At 42.5% G+C, this 22,708-nt stretch overlaps 1 protein-coding gene across 4 annotated transcripts in view; it reads right to left on the bottom strand.

Moving 5' to 3' along the window:
* Positions 1 to 7,799: 7,799 nt before the first annotated feature.
* ZNF304 (zinc finger protein 304) overlaps positions 7,800 to 22,708 on the bottom strand; it is a 29,996-nt gene continuing 15,087 nt past the window's right edge. The window contains exons 4-8 of one of the 4 annotated variants that reach the window (XM_072762672.1): positions 16,722 to 16,888; positions 16,264 to 16,302; positions 16,007 to 16,158; positions 13,535 to 13,661; positions 7,800 to 11,816 (exon numbers count right to left, since the gene is read on the bottom strand). In XM_072762672.1, the coding sequence (XP_072618773.1) occupies positions 9,994 to 11,816; positions 13,535 to 13,568 (1,857 nt within the window). In that variant the 5' untranslated portion in view covers positions 13,569 to 13,661; positions 16,007 to 16,158; positions 16,264 to 16,302; positions 16,722 to 16,888 and the 3' untranslated portion in view covers positions 7,800 to 9,993. The other 3 variants (XM_072762661.1, XM_072762720.1, XM_072762699.1) reach the window with 3 other exon arrangements.

Here is a 22,708-nt window from a genome sequence, read left to right as displayed (position 1 = left end):
CTGGAAAAACACTTGTGTGGGGCACTTGAGTGGCTCAGTCGGTGAAGAGCCTGCCTTCAGCTCAGGTCATGATCCCAGGACCCCAGAGTCCTAGAATTGAGCCCGCCTTGGGTTCCCTGCTCGATGGGGATCCTACTTCTGCCCCCCCCCCATTTGCTTGTGCTCTCTCATGTTCTCTAAAATAAACTTTTTAAAGATTTTATTTATTTTTTCATGAGAGACACACAGAGAGGCAGAGACATAGGCAGAGGGAGAAGCAGGCTCCCTGCAAGGAGCCTGATGCCAGACTCAATCCCAGACCACCAGATCACACCCTGAGCCAAAGGCAGACGCTCAACCACTGAACCACCCAGATGTCCCAATCAATACTTTTTTAAAAGCAAACAGAAAAACGCTTGTGAAATTGGCATTATTAAATGCTATTAAAAATGTTTTGTGGGGGATCCCTGGGTGGCACAGTGGCTTGGCGCCTGCCTTTGGCCCAGGGCGATCCTAGAGACCGGGGATCGAATCCCACGTCGGGCTCCCGGTGCATGGGGCCTGCTTCTCCCTCTGCCTATGTCTCTGCCTCTCTCTCTCTCTCTCTCTGTGACTATCATAAATAAAAATTAAAAAAATGTTTTGCGGGATCCCTGGGTGGCTCAGTGGTTTAGCACCTGCCTTCGGCTGAGGGGGTAGGGAGGGGGTAGTCCTGGAGTCCCGGGATCGAGTCCCACATTGGGCTCCCTGCATGGAACCTGCTTCTCCCTCTGCCTGTGTCTCTGCCTCTCTCTTTCTCTGTTTCTCATGAATAAATAAATAAAATCTTTAAAAAAATAATAAAAGTGTTTTGTAATTTTTCATGGAAGGGGCAAAACCATTCTAGAGAAATATATCTGTGACAAGTGCAAGAAAAAACTTAAGATCTCAATGAAGTCTCAGCAAGAGAAACTGAGTCTAAGAAGTCAAAGAATGAAGCTGAGACTGTAGCTTGCTGAAACCTACAGCAAACCTACAGCTTGGCTACATTCACAGTTTGGTCCCAAAATGTGATTATTTTTTTCTCTTCACAACTTTAAAAACTTTTTTTAAATGTTAAATTCAATTGACATATATTATTGTTTTCAGAGATAGAGGTCCATGATTCATCAATCTTATATAATATCCAGTGCTCATTATATCACATGCCCTCCTTAATGTCCATCACCCAGTTACCCCATCCCCTGATCCCCTTCTGCTCCAGCTGTCCTTAGTTTGTTTCCTATGATTGATTCTCTTACGGTTTGTCTAATTTCAAGTCATTTTATTTTTTCCTCTCTCCCCCAGTGGTCCTCCATTTTGTTTCTTAAATTCCACATGAGTGAGATCATATGATAATTGTCTGTCTCTGATTGACTTATTTTGCTTAGTTCCATATCCTCTAGTTCCATTCATGTCATTGCAAATGGCAAGCTTTCATTTTTTTCATGGCTGAGTAGTAATCCATTGTGTGTATGTATGTGTGTATGTATCACATCTTCTTTATCATTTGTCTGTCGATGGCCATCTGGGCTCTTTCCATAGTCTGGCTATTGTGGACATTGCTGCTATAAACGTTGGGGTGCAGGTGCCCCTTTGGATCATTAAAAATGTGATTATTTTTAATACTTGAAAACATTGTGCAGTAACAGCCTGTAGGGGAAGGAAAACACAATATTTAAAGAGTTACCAGAAAGATAAAAAGGAATAGGGAAGTTGTACTATTATGTTGTTACTGATCTGTAAATGTTAAATGAGCATTTACAGAAATTAGAATATACATAGTCCCTTTAGCTGAACTATAACACATGGCAGTACATTTAGAAAGGGCTTTAAAATAAAAACAAGACAGGACCCAATGAAAATTGTGTCCCTGCAGGTCAAGCAGCTAATGGCCCACTTCCCAATCAATCACTTATTGACAAGGACACTTGCAAATACCATAAATAGAAGGAACACTAGAAAAAGGACTGTCCCATCTTATGAAACAAAAACCAAGACAAAAAAAAAATACCTCAAGTCTGATCAGTGAGGGTATTCTGAGGAAGGAAAAAGTGCCTAATGACCTACCTTAAGTACTCAAGATGAATTAATTACCAATAGTTATCCTCATCAATTCCTGATAAAGTAGGTTACTTTGTATATTAAAAACTGATAGGTTTGCTCAGCCTCTTCCTCATAATGTAAAATATTTACAATAATCAATAGATTTTCTCAATTTCTTTTTTTTTAAGATTTCATTTATTTATTCATGAGAGACACAGAGGGAGAGGCAGACACATAGGCAGAGAGAGAAGCTCCCTGTGGGGAACCTGCTGGGACCCTGGATCCTAGGACCCTGGTATCATGACCTGAGCCAAAGGCAGACATTCAACCACTGAGCCACCCAGGTGCCCCAATTTTTTCCATTTCTAGCTTTAAGTATAACACTTAGGCCTTTGGCTGAAAAAATAAAAGCATTCTCCTACTCTGTGATACCAGCCCTGCAAATTTCATAGGTACTTAATAAACCACATACTACCAAATATCCTATGAGTAAGTGGAGAAACTACAAGGGAAATTTTAAAAATGTAAGCATTTTGAGCCCGATAAAAGTAAAAATGTGATATATAAAAATCAATGTGACACAGCTAACCTAAACAATTAGAGATAAATGTATAGCTTTAAACAGCTTATTACAAGAATAAAGATATCAATAACCTAAACTTCTATGTTAAAAAAAAAGAGAGAGAGAAAATGAGAACTAACCCTAAGCCAAGGATAAGAAAAATGATAATAAATATTTTAAAAACTTACTGAAATTAGAAAACAAACACACATGCACACACAAAACCAACTAAACCATACAAAAACACTACAAGAAAGACAACTGCAGGCCAATATCTCTGATGATCACACATGCCAAAGACTTCAACAAAATATTAGCAAACTGAATTCAACCATACATTAAAAGGGTCATACATCATGATCAAGTGGAATTTATTCCAGGGATGCAAGGATGGTTCAACTTCAGCAAATCAACCAAAATGATGCACCACATTAACAGAATGAGAGATAAAAATCATATGATCATCTTGGTAGGTGCATAAAAAACATTTGACAAAATTCAACAACATTCATTTACGACAAAAACTCTCAACAAAGTGAATAGAGAAGAAATATACCTCAATAGAATAAAGGCCATATATGACAGATTCACAGCTAACATCACACTTAACAGTAAAAAGTTGAAACCTTTTGCTCTAAGATCAGGCACAAGGTAAAGATGCCCACTCCTGCTACTTTTATTCAATTAGTATTGGAAGTCCTAGCCACAGCAAATGGTCAAGAAAAATAAATAAGACACATGCAAATTGGAAAGAAAGTAAAACTGTCACTATTAATAGATAACATACTGCATATAGAAAACCTTAAAACTTCCATCCAAAAACTATTAGAATAAATTCAGTAAATTTGCAGGATACATAATCAATATACAGAAATCTGTTGCATTTGTATACACTAATAACAATCAGAAAAAATTAAGAAAACAATCCCATTTATAACTGCACCAAAATAAAAAGGAAAGAAAAGAAAATACAATAAATTTAACCAAGGAGGTGAAAAGCCTGGACTCTAAAATATATCAAGACACTGATGAAAGAAATTAAAGACAGCACAAATGGAAAGATAATCCACACTTGTGGATTAGAAAAATTAACATTGTTAAAAATGTCCATACTACCCAAAACAATCTACAGATTCAATGCAATCCCTATCAAAATACCAATGGTATTTTTCACAGAACAAATAATCCTAAAATTTGCATGGGACCACAAAGGACCCCAAATAGTCAAAGCAATTTTGGGAAAGAAGAACAAAGTTGGAGATACCATACTCCTAGATTTCAAGCTATATTACTAAGTTATAGTAGTGAAAATAGTATGGTACTGGCACAAAAACACACATAGTAAATGAAACAGTATAGAAATCCCAGAAATAAACCCACACTTAAATGGTCAATTAATCTTTTTTTAAAAAAAGATTTTATGTATTTATTCATGAGAGAGAGAGAGAGAGAGAGAGAGGCAGAGACACAGGCAGAGAGAGAAGCAGGCTCCATGCAGGGAGCCTGATGTGGGACTCGATCCTGGGACTCCAGGGTCACGCCCTGGGCTGAAGGCAGGCGCTAAACCGCTGAGCCACCCAGGGTTCTCCATGGTCAATTAATCTATGACAGAATATAGACTAAAGAAAAGATACCTTATTTAATAAATGGTGTTGGGAAACCTAGACAGCTACATGAAAAAGAATGAAACTGGATCACTTTATTATATCGTATAAAAAACTAAACTCAAAATGGACTAAAGATTTAAATATGAGACCTGAAAGTATAAAACCTCTAAAAGAAAACATAGGCAGTAAGCTCTTTGACATTGGTCTTAGCAATATGTCTTTGGATGTCTTCCTCACATAAGGACAAAACCAAAAATAAACAAAAGGGACAATTAAAAACTTGCACAGCAAAGGAAACCATCATCAACAACAAAAAGGCAATCTACTGAATGGGAGAAGATATTAACATATTATATATCTATTAAGGGGCTAAAATAAAAAATATATGAAGAACTCATAAATTCAATATAAAAATTTGATTTAAAAATGGACAGAGGACCTGAAGTTCTTTTTCCAAAGATGACTTATAGATGGACAACAGGCACATAAAAAGATGTTCAACATCACCATCAGGGAAATGCAAATCAAAACCACAATGAGCATCACCTGACACCTGTCAGAATAGCTCTTATCACAAAAATAAGAAATAAGCATTGGTGAGGATGTGGAGAAAAGGGAAAAGTTGTGCACTGTTGGTGGGAATGTTAGTTGGTGCAGTCACTATGGAAAACAGTATGAAACTTCCTTTAAAAATTATAAATAGAAATACCATATGAACCAGCGATTCCACTTCTAGGCATTTATCTGAAGAAAGTGAAAGCATTAATTCAAAAAGACATATGCACCCCTATATTCATCACGTTATTTACAATAACCCCAATATGGAGGCCATCAAGAGGTTCAATGATAGGTAAATGGATAAAGATGTAGTATGTGCATGGAGTTACATATCTATCTCTATATATATAAATCTATCTAGTGATCTCCATAAATAGCTAGATAGCTAACTATAAAGAGGTACAATGAAATATTACTCAGCCATAAAAAGGAACAAAATCTTGCCATTTGTGACTTTGATGGACCTAGACAGTATTATACTAAGTGAAATAAGTCATACAAAGACAAATATCATATGACTTCACTTATATTTGGAATCTAAAATGCAAAATAAATGAACAAATGAAACAGAAACAGGCTCACAGATATCGAGAATGATGGTTGCCAGAGGGACGGGGGTGGGGGTGGGGATAGGTGAAACAGCCAATGAAGATTAAGAGGTATAATCTTCCCATTGTAAATAAATAAGACACAGGGACATAATGTACAGCACAGAGAATACAGTCAATAATATTGTAACAACATTGTATGATGATATATGGTAACAACTTGTGGTGACCATTTTGTAATCTATATGAACACTGAATCAATGTTGTATGTCTCAAAATAGGATATTGTTTATCAATTATTCTTCAATTTTCAAAAATCAATGAAATTTAAAATTACTTCTTTCAAAAGATCAACAAAATTGGCAAAATGCGAAGTAGGCAAGTTAAAGAAAATAACAAAAGCAGGAATGAAGACACTACTGAGGGACGCCTGGGTGGCTTAGTGGTTGGGCATCTGCCTTCAGCTCAGGCCGTGATCCTAGGGTCCTGGGATTGAGTCCCACATCGGGTTCCTTGCGGGGAGCCTGCTTCTCCCTCTGCCTGTGTCTCTGCCTCTCTCTGTACCTCTCATGAATAAGTGAATGAAATCTTAAAAAAAAAAAAAAAAAAAAAGACACTACTGACCCTACAAAAATTAAAAGTATCATAAGGGAATATTATAAAAATCTATCCTCTCAAATTAGAAGATTTGGTTGAAATGCAAAAAATCCTTAAAGGACACCAATTATCCAAAATTGACACAAGTAGGAAATCTATATAGGACTATATTAAGCAAATTTTGACTGAAAATTGATTGACGTTTTCCCACAAGAAAATTCTAGGGTCAAGTGCCTTTGCCAAGGAATTCTACCAAATATTTAAAGAAGTATCACTAATTTTTCAAAAACTCTTCCTTCCATCCTTCCAGAAAATAAAGGAGGAAACACTCCCAAATGTTTCTATGAGGTCAAGATTCCTCTGATAGCAAAGTCACACAGAGATAGCACAAGAAATCTATAAAACTTAGCTCTTATCAATATAGATGCAAAATACACTAACAAAGTACCAGAAAAGTGACTTGGCAACATACACAAAGGATCATGTGTCATGATCAAGTGGGATTTATCACAGGAATATTAAGTAATGGATTATGCCATATAAATAGCCCCCCCCCAAAAAAACCCCACCCCACTCACACAAGTATCTCAATAAATGTTAAAAACGGATAGAGCCTAGAAACGGATCAGCAGAAATACAGTCAACTGATTGTTGAAAGAGAAGCAAAGGCAATTCAGTAGAGAAAGGATAGTCTTTTCACCAAATGGTGCTAGAACTACTAAACATCCTCATGTTTTGTTTTGTTTTTTTAGATGATCCAGGGGCAAATGGGTGGCTCAATCAGTTAAGTGTCTGCCTTCAGCTCAGGTCAGGATTTTGGGGTCCTGGGATTGAGCCCCATGTCAGGCTCCCTGTTTATTGGGGAGTCTGTTTCTCCCTTTCCTTTTGCTCTTCCCTCAGTTTGTGCTTTTCTCTCAAACAAAATGTTTTTTAAAAATGATCTAGATAATTTATACTTGCACAAATATTTTCCCAAAATGGATAACAGACCTAAATGCAAAACACATAACTACCGAACACCTAGACAATAACACTGAACAAAATGCAGGTGACCTTGGATTTGGCCATGTTTTTTTATATACAACACTAAAAACACAATCATTGAGAGAATAACTGGGTGATTTGAACTTGATTAAAATTAAAATTCTGCTCTGCAAAAGATAGTGTTAAAAGAATATGAAAATGGTATTCATATATCATTAGGGAATTTCATTTTTTAAATTTATTTATTCATGAGAGAGAGAGAGAGAGAGAGAGAGAGAGAGAGAGAAAGACAGACAGACAGAGGCAGAGGGAGAAGCAGGCTCCATGCAGGGAGCCCAATGTGGGCCTTGATCTCGGGACTCCAGGGTCATGCCCTGGGCAGAAGGCAGGCGCTAAACTGCCGAGCCACCCAGGGACCACCAATCATTAAGGAATTTCAAATTAGAGCAACAATGACACACCATTACACACCTATAGGAATGGTCAAATTCCAAAACACTGACACCACCAAATGCTGACGAGGATGTGAAGCAACAGAAACTCTCATTCACTGCTGGTGGGAATGTAAAATGGCACAGGAACTTTCCAAGACAGTTTCTTACCCGGGTGCCTGGGTGGCTCCATTGGTTAAGCATTTGCCTTCGGCTTAGGTCATGCTCCCAGGATAGTGGGATCAAGCCCTTTGTAGGGTTCCCTGCTCAGCAGGGTCTGCTTCTTCCTCTCCCTCTGCTCTTCCCACTCCCTCACCCTCTGGACCCTGCTTATTTGTGTTCTGTCTCAAATAAATATCTTTTCAAAAAAAGTTTCTTACAAATCTAAATATACTCTTACTATATGATCCAGTAAATCACATTCCTTGTCTCGTACCCAAGAGATAAAAACTTATATCCACACAAAACCTACATACAAATGTATATTGCAGGTTTATTCATAACTGCTAAACTTGGAAGCAACCAGAATGTTCTTCAGTTGGGGAATAGATAGACAAACTGTGGTGTATCTATATAATGAAATGTTATTAAGTGATAGTTTGCACACAGATCTTCAGAGTAGCTTTATTTTTAACAGCCCCCATGCTGGAAACAACCCAAACATCCACTAATAACTAAATGGATAAAAAACAATTGTGGTATATGCATACAATGAAGTAATACTCAACAATACAAATGAACAACCTATTGATACATGCAACAAGATGAATTAATTTCAAAATAGTTATGGATAGTGAAAAAGGCCGGAGTCCCCACTCCCCAGAATGTATGTATCATATAATTCCATCTATACAAAATTCTAGAAAATGCTTCCTCTTTTTTGTGAATTGTGAGAAAGGGTATTAGAAAGATGGAGATAAAAGGATTATAAAAGGACACAAGGAATCTTTCAATTGTGTTGAATATGTTCATTATCTTGATTGTGGTGATGGTTTCACAGGTATATACACATGCTGAAACGTAACACATTTCACACTTTAATATGTGCAGTTTATTTCATGTCAATCATATCTCAATGAAGTTTTTGTGAACTAAATGTTCCCCATAAAGTCATTTACCATCCCTCTTAGAATGTCACGTCTGCCAACTATTTTGGTTTTACCAGATCCCTCTCTCCACAATTCAGGAGGGTGACCCCTGCCTCAATGTCAGCAAAAACCAGAGCAATGAAATTCATGTCCACTTCAGTCACTAGGAATGCTAGCTGAGTCAGAGAAGCCCTATCATTGTATCTCTCTTTCATCTGTCCTGAGGTTCCTGCCTGTGTAGTGATGGTTACAACATCAACGGCCCAGGGAGGTAGAAAAATCCACAAACCTTAGACATTCCCAGTGGCCTTGGCCACAGAAGATAAAGAGTCTGAAGGTTCTGAGAATTTCTATATTCTCATCCCACAAAAATCATGGACATTTGTAGATGCCTCTGTCAGAGGAGACACTCATCCCCACTCCATTTTCTCAGTGTTTCTGTCCCAATTATTAGCCCCACCTTGCCCTGTAGGCCTTCCAGGCAATGACACCTGCCTATGGGAATCAGGACATCAGGGACTGGCTTCTGTGCAGATCCAAGAGACAGAAATCCCTCAAAAGTGCTGGGGAACATGGAACACTCTCTAGGAACAAGAGACCCAATTCATGTTTCCAGAAGCGCTGGAGATTCTCTCACCAATCATGCTCTCCTCAGAAATGAACTTGGGGCTCACAGGAAACCTAGCCTCCTAGGCCACAGGATGAGGCACACAAAGCTCTTCACTCTTTTCTAGCAAGCCTTGGACACAAAGAAAATTAGGCCAGCTAGACTGGGATCTGTTCTGTCACTCTGCTAACCCTTCTGAGGCATATAAAGTTAGTGCAGACAACAGGTGTTCCTCTCTTCATGTTGGAAGAACCCAACTTCTTCTTAATCTATTCCACACAGTGAATAGACAGCCCCCGCCCCTCCACACACACACAAAGTAAAGACTGCCAGAGCAGGCCTGTGTCACCGCACAAATCAGAGCAGCATGGGGCAAGCAGTTTGAAAGATTGGGGATTTATAAGACAACAAATGAGTCATGGTTATTATTTTTACAGCTGACACTGTTCGTGAAGAGAAATCTTGTCTGGAAATCCCCAGCAGACTCCAGTTCAGAATCTCTTGGCCAGGGCTGGATAATGTCCACTCAGAATCCAGTCAAGGGAGTTGGAAGTGAGGATCTCACTGGGCTCAGAACACTCATGATTCCATCCAGAGAACAGGAGAGAGAGCACAGGAGTCTGCCTTCCCTGACCATACTAGAGTAGCTGACACACACTGTGGGACCTTGACAGCTGGGAGAAAGGGGATGGCTTCCGCCATAGGCACGGGCAGTGATAGAACTCTGTCAAAAGCCCTGGAGAGTTCAGAAAGTGCAATGCACCTCATGGAAGCTTCCCACCTATGTGGTACTAATTGGGAATCTCCCCATAATACATGTATGGATGTACAAGGTTCACCTGCTGGGTGATGACTTTCACAAAGGGTAATCACAGAGATGTTCTCTGATGTGAGTCCTATCAGGTTGAACAAGGAGATGAACATTTTCTACATTTGTAAGGCCTTTCTCTAGTGAGAACTTCCTGGTGCTAAACAAGTTTAAGAGATGTAACTAAAGGACCACCAAAACTATTGCATTCATGAGGCTTTTCTCCAGTGTGAACTTTCTGGTGGCGAACAAGATGGGAACTTCTACTGTAGGCTTTCCCACATTCACTGCACACATAAGGCTTTTCTCCAGTGTGAACCCGCTGATGTAGAATGAGGCTAGAGTTTCGGCTAAAGAATTTCCCACATTCACTGCATTCATAAGGTCTTGCTCCAGTGTGAACTTTCTTGTGTTGAACAAGGTGGGAGCTACTAATGTAGGCTTTTCCACATTCACTGCACACATAAGGCCTTGCTCCGGTGTGAACCCTCTGGTGTAGAATGAGGCTGGAATTGTGGCTAAAGCATTTTCCACATTCACTGCACTCATAAGGCTTCGCTCCAGTGTGAATCCTCTGGTGTACAATGAGGTTGGAGCTATGGCTAAAAAATTTTCCACATTCACCACACTCATAAGGCCTTTCTCCAGTGTGGATTTTCTGGTGCTGCACAAGTGTGTCTTTACGGCTGAAGGCTTTCCCACACTCACTGCATTCATAAGGCCTTGCTCCAGTGTGAATTATCTGGTGCTGAACAAGTGTGTCTTTGCAGCTGAAAGCTTTCCCACATTTGCTGCACACGTAAGACCTTGCTCCTGTGTGGACTCTCCGATGTTTAATGAGGCTGGAGTTATGGCTAAAAAACTTTCCACATTCAATGCATTCATAAGGCCTTGCCCCTGTGTGAATTCTCCAGTGCTCAATAAGGTGGGAGCTTTGGCTAAAGAATTTTCCACACTCACTACACTCGTAAGGCCTTTCTCCAGTGTGAAATCTCTGGTGCTGCACAAGTGTATCTTTACGGCTGAAGGCTTTTCCACATTCACTGCACTTATAAGGCCTTTCACCAGTGTGAATTCTCTGGTGCTGAACAAGGTGGGAACTTCTGCTGTAGGCTTTTCCACATTCACTGCAGTCATAAGACCTTTCTCCAGTGTGAACTCTCTGGTGCTGAACAAGTGTGTCTTTGCGGCTGAAGGCTTTTCCGCATTCGCTGCATGTGTAATGTCTTTTTCCAGTGTGAAATTTCTGGTGCGTTTTTAAGTGAGACAGGTGAATGAAGGCCTTTCCACACTCTTTACACACATGTGATGTCTCTCCACTGTGAATTTTTCTGTGATTAATGAGAGCTGATTTCTCATTGGACATATTTCCACATGGTGTGCACCTAAAGGGTCTTACTTCAGTACAACTTACCTGGTTGCCAAGGAGAGTGAAGGTGTTCAGGAAGGTGTTCCCATTGTCAGTGCAACTGAAAAGCACCAGTCCATCGTGGTCTCCCTGGGGTTGGCCAAGACTAGTGCTGTGTGGGAAAGACTCGGTGAACTCAGTCCTTTTGTATGGAATCATCCCACTGACAGACGACTGGCAATGGAAGAGGCCAGAGCTATCTAGCAAGTCCATCCCTTCCTCCCTGCAAGTAAAGGGTCTCCCTAACATGTGGAATTCACAGCTCTTCACGTACGAGGTCCCACCAGCAGCCCCTCTGAAGAGATCCTTTCCACTATACCGCTTTTGGTGTTGGTAAAAGTTTGCACTGAACAAGAATCCTCTCCTACATGGGCCACGTGTGTACAGCTTCTGCAAGGGGTGTGATCCCTGGTGTTTGGCCAAGTGCAAAATATCTTTTACGAGTGGGTCACACACCTCACACAGGTGGGCTTTTGGGATAAATGCACCTGACTTGGAAGTCCTGAGCTGCGACCCTCCTACAGAAACACTCTGCTCAGAAGGTGTCTCCTCATTATCTGCTTCACGCCAACAATCTGAAAGCAAAAAGATGCTGGTGAGGTAAATGTTGACTCTGGTAGACAGCAGCAGCCCAATCTTGTGTGTGAGAAACCCCAAAGAATGAGGGCATTGGCTTGCTGGTGGGACAAGGGAGCCAGGATCAGGGTGAGAAAAGGCCCACTCTTGGTCCTGGACCTCTTAAGGTCACAGTAAGGAGAAACGATGAGGAGGCACAATTGTGGTACATGGTAGAGGGCACAGAGAAGTTTCCAGCTTGCTCCTCCATTGAATAGGGCCTTGGCTGCTGAGCTCTCTACAGAAAAATGTGTCCAGGCCCAGGAAAATCTGACTGTGAATAAGTAGCTGGTTCTTAAGGATTATTTTAGGAAATATGCACGACTCATTGCACGTTAAAGTAGCCAGCATTGCAGAGTATTGCAGAGGGAGAAGAGAAAAATGAATGAGATAAAGACGCCAAAGAAGGAAGGAAACAGCCAAGGGATGGAAGACAGAAAAGAAGTGACAAATGGACAAAGTACCAAAAATAGGGAAGTAAAGGTAGAAATGAAGTATCATTACAGGCCCTGGCAAACACTAGTGAACACAAAGTAGGCTAAAAGTATGATCTGAACCCAGCACTAACATGACGATCCTCCAGCTCCCTCTCTGGGCCTCTCTCACTGTGGCTGGATCAGGTTTGCCCCGTCAGATACCCAAGGCTTCCTGCCCCTCTCCAAGTGAGCCACTACATGGGATCTGGAAGATAAAGCTATAAAGAAAACTCTGGGCAGACGAGTGGCCTAGGCAGACCCACCCCACAGAGAAGAAAATGAAATGTTAAAAAACAGAACCCCGAAGGAAGATTTAGCAGAACAGGCCTGAGGGCAGACCTGGGACACTGAGCTGCCGTGGATCTAGACAGTTACCTGGCCAAGGAGTGCACAAGCCATGCTGAACCTGCTGAACAGAATGAAAAGGCCCTGAGCCCCTAGCCCATTTCCAGCAAGGCTCTGGGCAGCGAGTGCTGGAACTGCTCAGCAAGGGAGGGGATGCTGCACACAGCCCAGCCCTGGCACCCATAGCACCTCCTCTGGGCACCAGAGGAGGGAGGGAGAAGAGTCACTGAGCTAGCTGGACAAAAAGAGCGGCCTCTGGGACACAGGGCAATAACCAAACCAAGGGCCACAGGAGTGAGTGGGAGGGCCTGGGGAAGGCAGCCTCTGAGAAGGCCTGGGAATATCTGACTCCCAGCGTTCTCACCCTTGTGTAAGCCTCTTCCTTTGCCTGTAGGCATGGCCTGGCTCATTTCTAAGGATAATGGGATAATGGATGTCACTTTCAAGGTCAGGTTAGGAAAGGACTGGATTCCATCCTGGACATTCTCTCTCACTCACTTGCTCAGAGAGAAGCAGCATCCATGTTAGGAGGTACACTACAGAAAGGGCAACATGACAAGGAACCAAGGGAGGCCACTGGCCAACAGCCAGAGAGGGACTATTTGTCACAGTTCAACAAGCCACAAGAAACAAAATCTTGCAAACAACCACACAAGTGCATTTGTAAGTGGACTCTTCCTGAGATTGGCCTTCAGATGAGAACACAGCCCTGACTAAAACCTCATGAGAGCACATGAGTAAGCTGTGACCAGGTTCCTGATTCACTGAAATTGAAATAATATTTTTTTTTTTACTGTTTTAAGCCACTGAATTGGGGCATAATCTGCCATATACCAATAGATAAAACAGAGACTTACCCAGTGAGGCCACCAGTGCAAAGTTCTCCAGCATCACATCACGGTACAGAAGTCTCTGAGCTTCCTCAAGGAGCTCCCACTCTTCCCGGGAGAAGTACACGAACACATCCTCGAAGGTCACATGGTCCTGTTATGATGGCGGACAGCTGAACCCATAGGCAACAGGAATCCCCAGTCTTTTTTTTTTTTTTTTTTTTTTAGATTTTATTTATTTATTTATTCATGACAGACCGGGGTGGGGAGGGCGGGCAGGCAGAGACACAGGCAGAGGGAGAAGCAGGCTCCATGCAGGGAACCCGATGTGGGACTCGATCTTGGGTCCCCAGGATCACATCCTGGGCCAAAGGCAGCGCTAAACCTCTAGGCCACTGAGGCTGCCCAAGAATCCCAGTCTATGCATGCATGCAGCCACCGCTGGTCCCTCTCCTCCCAGCCTCCTAGCTCAGAGGAGACACCAGGACACCACTAGCGCCTGCTCTCTCCTCATGTCTCTCTGAGTGCAGCCCAGAGCCAGGTAGGTGGGCAGATAGATACTATGTAATCTATGGGTCGGCCATGAAGGGCACCAAATGCTCTCCTGCTGTCCTTCACACCATGCTTCCCCGAAGATACAACCTTAAGACCATTAGATCACACTTCCCCCAACATGTATTTTATTCTTTGAACCACTCCCTTTTCCCATTTGGAACTGCCACTGCCACTAACAAATTTCTGGTCCATAACATATGCACCTATAGGGCACCCCCACGCCAAAATGCCACTCTGCACGTGGTGTCCAAAAAGTGCACATATATCATTGTGACAGGCACCACTGTCACCAGTGCCTAAGCAAGAGACCCAGTTCATAGTCCCAAGTTTCAACTTTCTTGTTATTATTTTTTAAGATTTTATTTATTTATTTATTAGAGAGCAAGAACAAGAGAGATTACAGAGGGAGAGGGAGAAGCAGACTCCCCAGCGAGCAGAGAGCCCGACGTGTGGCTCAATCCCAGAACCCCAAGATCATGACCGGGGCAGAAGGCAGACACTCAACCAATCGAGCCACCTAGGTATCCCTCAACTTTCTTGTTTTTCACTGCATTGCCATCATGACCTGGAGATACTCTCTCCTAAATGTAACCCACAGCTCTACCCCATTTCACATACTGGCCATCACCTTTTGAACTTCTGAAACTCATACCCCTCCCAGAACTAAAAACCTGCACCCACCTTGATGTCTCAACTAAGGAGTCTCTAGACTTCTTAAAACTCAACGTGAGGAAAGCCTAATCCCCAATGTAACTACAGAAAATTACTCTATCAGCTTCCCAACCAGGTAAAGAAAACAAAACAAAACAAAACCCTCTAGGGTCACCCACAACTCATCCGTTTCTCTCATTCACCCTTCACATCAGAAAATCTGGCCACCCTGCTTATAAAACAGATATAAAATCCACCAATGTCTCTCACTTCCACAGCCACTTCTCTGGGCCAGTTACCATCAACACTCACAGACAACTGCAGTAGGTTCCCCACTCATGTCCACGCTCTGTTTTCAACTAGAGAGCAGCTCAAGGGAATCCATTAAATCTTAGTCAGGTCACCTTTCTCTTCTGTTCCAAACCTCCCATGTCTTTCACTACCCTCAAATTGAGGTCCAGCTCCTCAGCCTGCCATTCCGGACTCCTGACCCTGCTCCCAACAGACAAGTAAGATCTGTGGTTCCTTGAGGACTCCCAACACAATCTTACCTGCCAGCATTTGCACAACGTTGTCCCTGGGCCCAATACACCCTTCAATCTTTATCCTATTGGCTACCAGAAGTAGGAAACTCTATTAACTCCTTGCCAGGACTCAGAATGCTCGGTTAGAAATACCACCCACTTACGGTCCCCAGAGTAAAATGCAGATAGAGAAACAAGTAGAGAGTCCCAGAATATCGTATTACTATGTCTCATCAGAAAACCCAGTGGGTCCTACTTTATTTATTTATTTTTAAAGATTTTATTTATTTAGTCATGAGAGATATTGAGAGGCGGACACATAGGCAGAGGGAGAAGCAGACTCCCTGTAGGGAGCGTAATGGGGGGCTGGATCCCAGAATCCCACCCTGAGCCGAAAGCCGACACTCAACCACTGAGCCTCCCAGGCGTCCCAAGTGGGCCTTATTTTAAAAGCCAGATACTGAACTCATACACTATCCTGACCCCCACTGCCACCACTCTGGTCCACCTACCATCAACACTCACCTGGTTTACTGAGGTAAATTCCATTCTGGTCTCCCTACCCACCGCCATACCCCCCAATCTTTCCACTCTGCAGCCCCACGGAGTCTGTTAACATCTAAGTCAGATAATCTCCCTTCTTTGTTTCAAACCTTCCACGACTCCCACAACCATCAGAACATAAGCCCAGCTCTTCAGGCTGCCATTCCAGGCCTGACCCCTGACCACCTGCTCTCTGTTCTCACCAAGTGATGTAACAGGCACCTACCTACTGCTCCTGGAACACGAATTCATTCCCACCTCCAAGTATGTCTACTAGCTGGCTCCTGCATCTCGGAAACCCTTGCACACCTCATCCCAGGGATGCTGGAACCCGGAACCTCACCGCAGATGCTTCGGGAGTGACCGCCCTCCGCTGCCCTTACATTCAGGAGAAGGGAACGTTAAAGGCAAAGTGAGGAGGGTCCTTGGACACGCCACCCCCTCTATCTGGGTCGGCGAGGGCCTGAGGGACCCTCTGCTCACCTGAGCCCGGTACATCAGCGCCGGGACAGCCATGGGATCCTGTAAGCAGAACCAGGTCGTGAAAGGCGGGCAAACCCGGCGGGTCCTGCGGGCTCAGCGGGAACCAAACCTCCGTGAGGCGGGGAGACCTCGGCCGACCGGCGCGCTCCGAGCCCGTCTCCCCCGCGTGAAAGCGAGCCCAGGCTCAGGGCGCGGCGGCCGGGGACAGACGAGGACGGCGCGGGGCTGCTAAGACCTCGGGAGGGGCGTTGCCCCGGAGTACACCTCCGCGCAAGGTCGCCCGTCCCACGACAGGGCTCATGGAGGCCAGCAAAAGTGCGTGTTTTACCGTCCTTCCCTGCCCGGTTCCAGAGAGCCACATGGGAAGCGTACCACCCCAGTCCCCGAGGCTCTGCCGCCGGCGCGGAGAGCCCCGGCACAGGCAAAATACGTCACGATGGCGACGCCGGAAGTCCCACCTCTGCCGCCAAGGCAGCGGGAGACGCCTTGTTCCGGGCTGTCATTGGCACGACGCCAAGGCAGTGGGCACAGATTTCTGGGTAATGTAGTTGGTGCCCTGCATCGAACTAGGCAATAGGCATCATTCCGGGTTTTCTTGAGAACAGCAAAGTGGCTCCGGCGGAGGCTGCGGGGAGGAGAAACATGGAAGAAATATGGTCCAGTAGTGCCAAATCTCCTCTTACACTGACACACCCATATTTCTTTGGTCACCTGGGACAAAGGCCATCCTCAGAGGTCTCCAGCACGTGATCCAGTCTTTAATCCTGGGGGAGCTACTTCACCTCTCAGCTCTGAGGACTAAGTTGTTTTTTTGTTTGTAAGATTTTATTTATTTATGAAAGACACACAGAGGCAGAGACATAGGCAGAGGGAGAAGCAGGCTCCCTATGGGGAGCATGATGCGGGACTCAATCCCAGAACCCGGAATAAGGACTTGAGCGGAAGGCAGATGCGTAACCACTGGGCTACCCAGGTGCCCAAGGGACTGAGATTTAAATTGAATGGTGGATATGCCTCGTTGGTGGGGCCTTTGTGTGGTATTGTTATATATTCCTCTAATTCCTTGATTCCCAAATTTAACCCCCTGACCTGACAGTATCATCATCACCTGTAAACTCTCTGGCCCAACCTACACCTCCTGACAGATAAAACCTGTGGGAGGGGCCCTAGCTTAAGCTTGAGAACTGGAACTCTCTTGAAAAGTCATGACCGTCTTCCTTCCCCCAAAATTTAATAACTAAAATGGGAAAACAGTACAACCTACTTCATGGGAAATGAAATGATAAATGCTTAACACAGAGCCTAGTGCTAAATACTTACAAGCTGTTATTGTTACTATTCATCATCATCACCAGTTTCTCACATGTACTGCTGTAGGAGGATGTCAGGGACCTCTCTTTGCCGAATCACTAATGATATTTGTTAAAACACAACATATAACCATTGTGACTCAGCAAGTAGCATCATGAGGGTTAGAATTTTTGCATTAAACACATGTGCATACCATTAGGTGCATTTAATTTAAAAAAAAAAAGACATCCTATACAAGAAGGTTTCATAAAGCACAGGTAGGTCTATTGTCCAAGGGACACATCCCTACAGCCCATATGATTCAAAACATAGGACTATCAAGACTAATTGATCTTAGCCTTAAGTGGGTGTGGACTTAATATGGTTTCATATCGTTGACCTTATCAGGTCAACCAAATCAGTTGTTTTGCTAGCAAAAATGGGTTTATTCTAGAATAGCAGAGAATTGCAATTCAGGACAGGTAAGTTATGACAAAAACCATAGACTAGTTTAACAAAGGAAAAACAATTGTTCTGTGGAGAAGAAAGAGCAACTTGGGAAGTATTGTTTTGAATGGAAATCCATTGGAGAAAAGCAAGAATTCAGGGTGATGATGATTTCTCTTTGGTTAAGTTGCTGGGGTGGTCGATTTATTGTAGGAGATGAAATGTACATCTTTTCCTGTCCAGGCTTGTAATTGATGATTCTTCCCTGTTGAAGATTCTTCTCTTGACCTCTGTAATTGGTGATTCTTGACTTCCAGTGGTACTGCGTGAGAGCTCCCCCTTCTGGCTTCCCAATTCTATTATAGTGACATTTTCTTTTACTAATTTTCACATTTCCCCCTTTTGACCAAGATCTTTACCTGAAAATATCGCTAATCATTTCTAATTGTTGGCCTTTTGTCCCTTGATGTCAGGAAGGACCTTTCCTGGATATCATGTCTCACGTTGGAGAACTCTAGGTCTGTAAATAGCCAACCAAAAAATATTTATCCGCACTAATTCTGACTTGAGGAAGAAAATTTCTCCCTATGGAGCCCATCCTGGAGTTATGTATACTTCCTGGAAGTCCCTGCTTTAAAAGGCCATGAAAGCAGAATAGTGCAAGAACATACTGAAAGAATTAACCAAGTGCATTTGGGAAGAGAGTGCAGATATAAACATAATGCAACAGCTGATGGACTTTTTGTAAAACAGTCCATCAAAAACTTCAAAACGTTTTTAAACAGTATTGTTATCTCAAAAGAACTGTTTGGAACCAAATGCATTATCAGCAATACAGTCTTAAAGTTTTAAATTCAGAAACCATGAATTTGGCTGAGAATCCAGAGTCAGTTAATAGTCCAGATTAAAAGAAAGAAGGAAGGAAGGAAGGGAGGAAGGAAGGAAGGAAGGAAGGAAGGAACGAACGAACGAACGAACGAACGAAGGAACGAAGGAAGGAAGGAAGGAGGAAGGAAGAGCTGTAAATCTTGAACTTTTTAATATACCTTGTCCAAACATCTTAGGAAACAAGTCTTGTCAGATGTCATCTGCTTCAATCCCAGGAAATCTTTACTTTCAGGTCACCCAGCAGATGGCAGGTCCAGTCAGAGTTTGGTGCTTTCTTTAGATGTATTACATGAATTTAAAAGGAGTCTATTCCCTGGAGTTTGGCAGCACAAGTGTTGTGGGGCCTTCCTGGTGAGTCTTTCTGGAGGAATCCTTTCCAGTAGATGAAATCTTCAGGTTGCAAAGTGTGATGCTTAGGGTCTCCATCTCCCAGGAGTGCATTGTGAAAATGTTGCTCTACTGAAGCATGGAATTTTTAATAGAAACAATTGGGCCTTATAATATTTAATTATATCTGTGGGTCAAAGGAAACAGGGGCCAAGATGTTCTATGGTATCTCAAAGGGGGAGAGTCTACGTGGGAGGAATCTGAGATTTAGTAGGATCAATGGCAATATTTTTGGTCAAGGTATGTAGAGGATCATTACACATTTTACCAATAGATTCTTAACAGTGCCATTAATGTGTTCAACTAACCCTGAGGACTGAGGATGGTACGCACAATTATTATAAAATCATCCAAACAGAACAAAACTGTTGAAGCACCTGACTGGTAAAATGGGTTACTCAACCACTATGATGTTTGAGAGGTGTTTCTCAGGTAGGGATAATCTTTTCTAAGAGAGCCACAGAAGAAGTGGCCTGTCTACAAGGGGAAATTTTGGTACAGTAGAGAAAATATATAAACCATCACTAAAATATATTTATATCCACGAGACAGGGAAAGCTGTATGAAATTCATTTGCCAAAAAAATAATAAAATAAATAAATAAATAATAATTTCATTTGCCAAACCTTGAATGGTTTATTGGGCAGCTCAAAGTGTCTGGGAGTGATTTGCTCAGGTTTCCTTTCCCTTTGGACAAGCAGGACAAGTGAATTGTTATTTTTTGTGGCTTTATTAATATTTTCTCACCAATATTGGTTCATCAAAACAATCATTTTTGTCAGTAGATGAATGGTTGTACATTAGCAAATAGTGGGAATTTTAGAATTTCTGGTAGGGCTGTACTGTCATTTTGTCCAAATAATAATTCTCTCTTCTTATCAAATCAGTAATTATTAGTATTCCAATATTTTTTTCCTTTTTTTGGAGCCAATTGTTGGGTGTCTCTGGCCAGTTTTTCCAAATTATCATCTGGGAGAACATCCCTTTGGACTGGACAGAGTTTGGCTATTGAGTCTCCCTCCTTGAGAGCACCATTTGGCAGAAGTATGAGTGAGGTGGATTCCTTTTGCCTCCAGGGAGTCAAATGTGGAATGCCCAGGAAGCTTAATAACAGCCAGAGCAGCCGGCCTGTTGATATAAAGTGGCCAAAGGTAAAGGTGCTGCCTCATTGACTTCAAAACAAATTGCAGTGGCATACCCAGCATGATATTTACTATTTTCACCCTTTAAATATGAATCATTTGTAAGCTACAAAAAGTCTGTGGCAGAAGAGTTTCCTGTAAATTATTATGAGGAGTCAAAAGAGGTGATCTGTTGAAGTTAAGCAGTGTGAGGGGTTTCATCCATGAAGGAGGGGAGAAGGGTGGCAGGATTAAGGCTATTACAACAAGAGTTACATGAGAGGCAGTTAACAGGAGGAAAGGTGACTGGCTGAAAGGTGTTGCATATGAAGAGAACTTGGGAGGGCTGCTTCTGCGTGGGATACAGGATGGTGAAGGGGGACCCCATGACTATTTTTGCAGTGGCCTTAACTAAAAGGGTAATGGATAGAATGGCTTTGAGGGAAGGGAGATATATCCTAGCCACAGGGTCTAATTGTTGGCTATAATACCCTATGGAGTGATGATGGTCCTCAAGTTTTTGGGTGAGCATTCTAAGGGCATTACCTTCCCTCACACATACAAAGAGGGAAAAGACAAGTTGATAATAAGGTTGTCCCCCAAAGACTTTTCTTTAAAGTCCCAAGAGCTATGTCACTCTGACCTTTCCAAATAATAGGGTTAGGTTTGGCATTTTTAAAAAGTTGAGCCATAAGAAAGAAGTTTGGAATCCAAATTTGGTAGCAGCCAGCTAGTCCAAGAAAACCTTATAATTGACACTTCATTTCAGGTTCAGGGAATTTCAGGATGCCATGAAACCTACCTGAATCCAAATGTAGTCGTGATTCTGAGATCAGGTGCCCTAGGTATTAAACCTGAGTTTGAGCACATTGCAATTTTTCTTTGGAGACTTTATGTTCCTGTAAGGCCAAAAGTTTTTACAGTTGGAGGCTCTGAAGAGGCTTAAGAAGGAAAGCAAAGAAGAAAATGATCTATGTGTATTGTAACAAAGTAGAGCCTGCAGAAAACTTTATATCACCCAAATCAGCTTTTAATATTTGTGGAATGTAAGAATGACTCTGTGAAACCCTGGAATATTGCTGTCCAGGTGGATTGCCATTCTTCCCAAGTGAAGGCAAAAGGCTATCCTTAGCAACTGGAATACTAAAACTGTACTACAAAGGTCAATTACAGTGAAAAATTTGTTTTCAGTGGGATTGGACGTCAATAGTGTATATGGGTTAGGAACAACAAAGTGCCAAATGTTGCTCAGAGGTCCTCGAAAAACCTCCATCCCCAGCCACTGAGTTTTCTCACAGGTAAAACAGGTGTTACAGGGACCAGTGTAGGGAGATAATGAAGCTGTAACCCTTATGATCATCTGTTATGCCTCAAAGAGCTTCTTTATATGATATTGATTAACCCAGGGGGGAGGTTTTGAGGGAATTCTTTGAATTCTGATGGGAAGTACACTGTGGATTCTGCCAGTATCAGTTGAATATTTTGCCCAGAAGGAGGATGATAGCTGATCCAATAGGGATAAATGATCGGTGTCCCCAGACTAAAATGCTAGTAGAGATGGAGCAAATAAAAGATATCAAAGGGTCATTTAATTAGCCTGGTTGGCTATTTTGATTACCTGGTTGGCTACTGTCAAATTCTAGAATTATTTTTCCCTTTGGGGAGAAGGAAATTCCAGCATGATATCTTTTCTAAAAAATCTCAGCTGCATAAATGAAGAGGGATGGAGGAACTAGGGAGAAAAGTGTATCTCTCAAAGGGAATAGACAAAAGGGAATAGGTTCAGAGACAGAAACCTATTGAGGTTTATTAGAGACCCCCACTCTCTGAACTGTTTTAGTATGCCAACACAGGGGCTCCTTTATAACAAAGGGGTTGAGCACCATGAGTGAAGCTCTAGTGTCAATAAGACACAGAAAGATTCATTTCCAACCTGGAGAGTGATTTCTCCAAACTGATTAGAGGGAAAATTGGGAAGAGACCTCCGTGGCTCCTCTGAGCCCACTGCTGGGAATTAGAACATTGGAAGGGTCGGCTAGGAGGTTGAAGGTGCCTGGAGCACTTAATTTTATAAGAACCTTTTACCTAATCTCCTGGCTTTTGCAATAATGGCAGAGACCATGAGGACTGTGATTTTGTTTAGGAGCTGCATTTGTGTGAGATGAAGACTGATATCCAGCAGCTGAAGGCCACCATATCTGGTTCTCTTCCTTATCAAGACACCATCTTCCCATCATCTGGATCTGCAGCTCCCAAGGAAGCAATAATCCTGGGGAACTATGAAAACTGGAATCACTGAGGCCCAAGGAGGG

This window comes from Vulpes vulpes, chromosome 1, assembly GCF_048418805.1.
Source record: "Vulpes vulpes isolate BD-2025 chromosome 1, VulVul3, whole genome shotgun sequence".
Taxonomy (NCBI): Eukaryota; Metazoa; Chordata; class Mammalia; order Carnivora; family Canidae; genus Vulpes; species Vulpes vulpes.
This window is presented reverse-complemented; position numbering and strand designations above follow the sequence as displayed.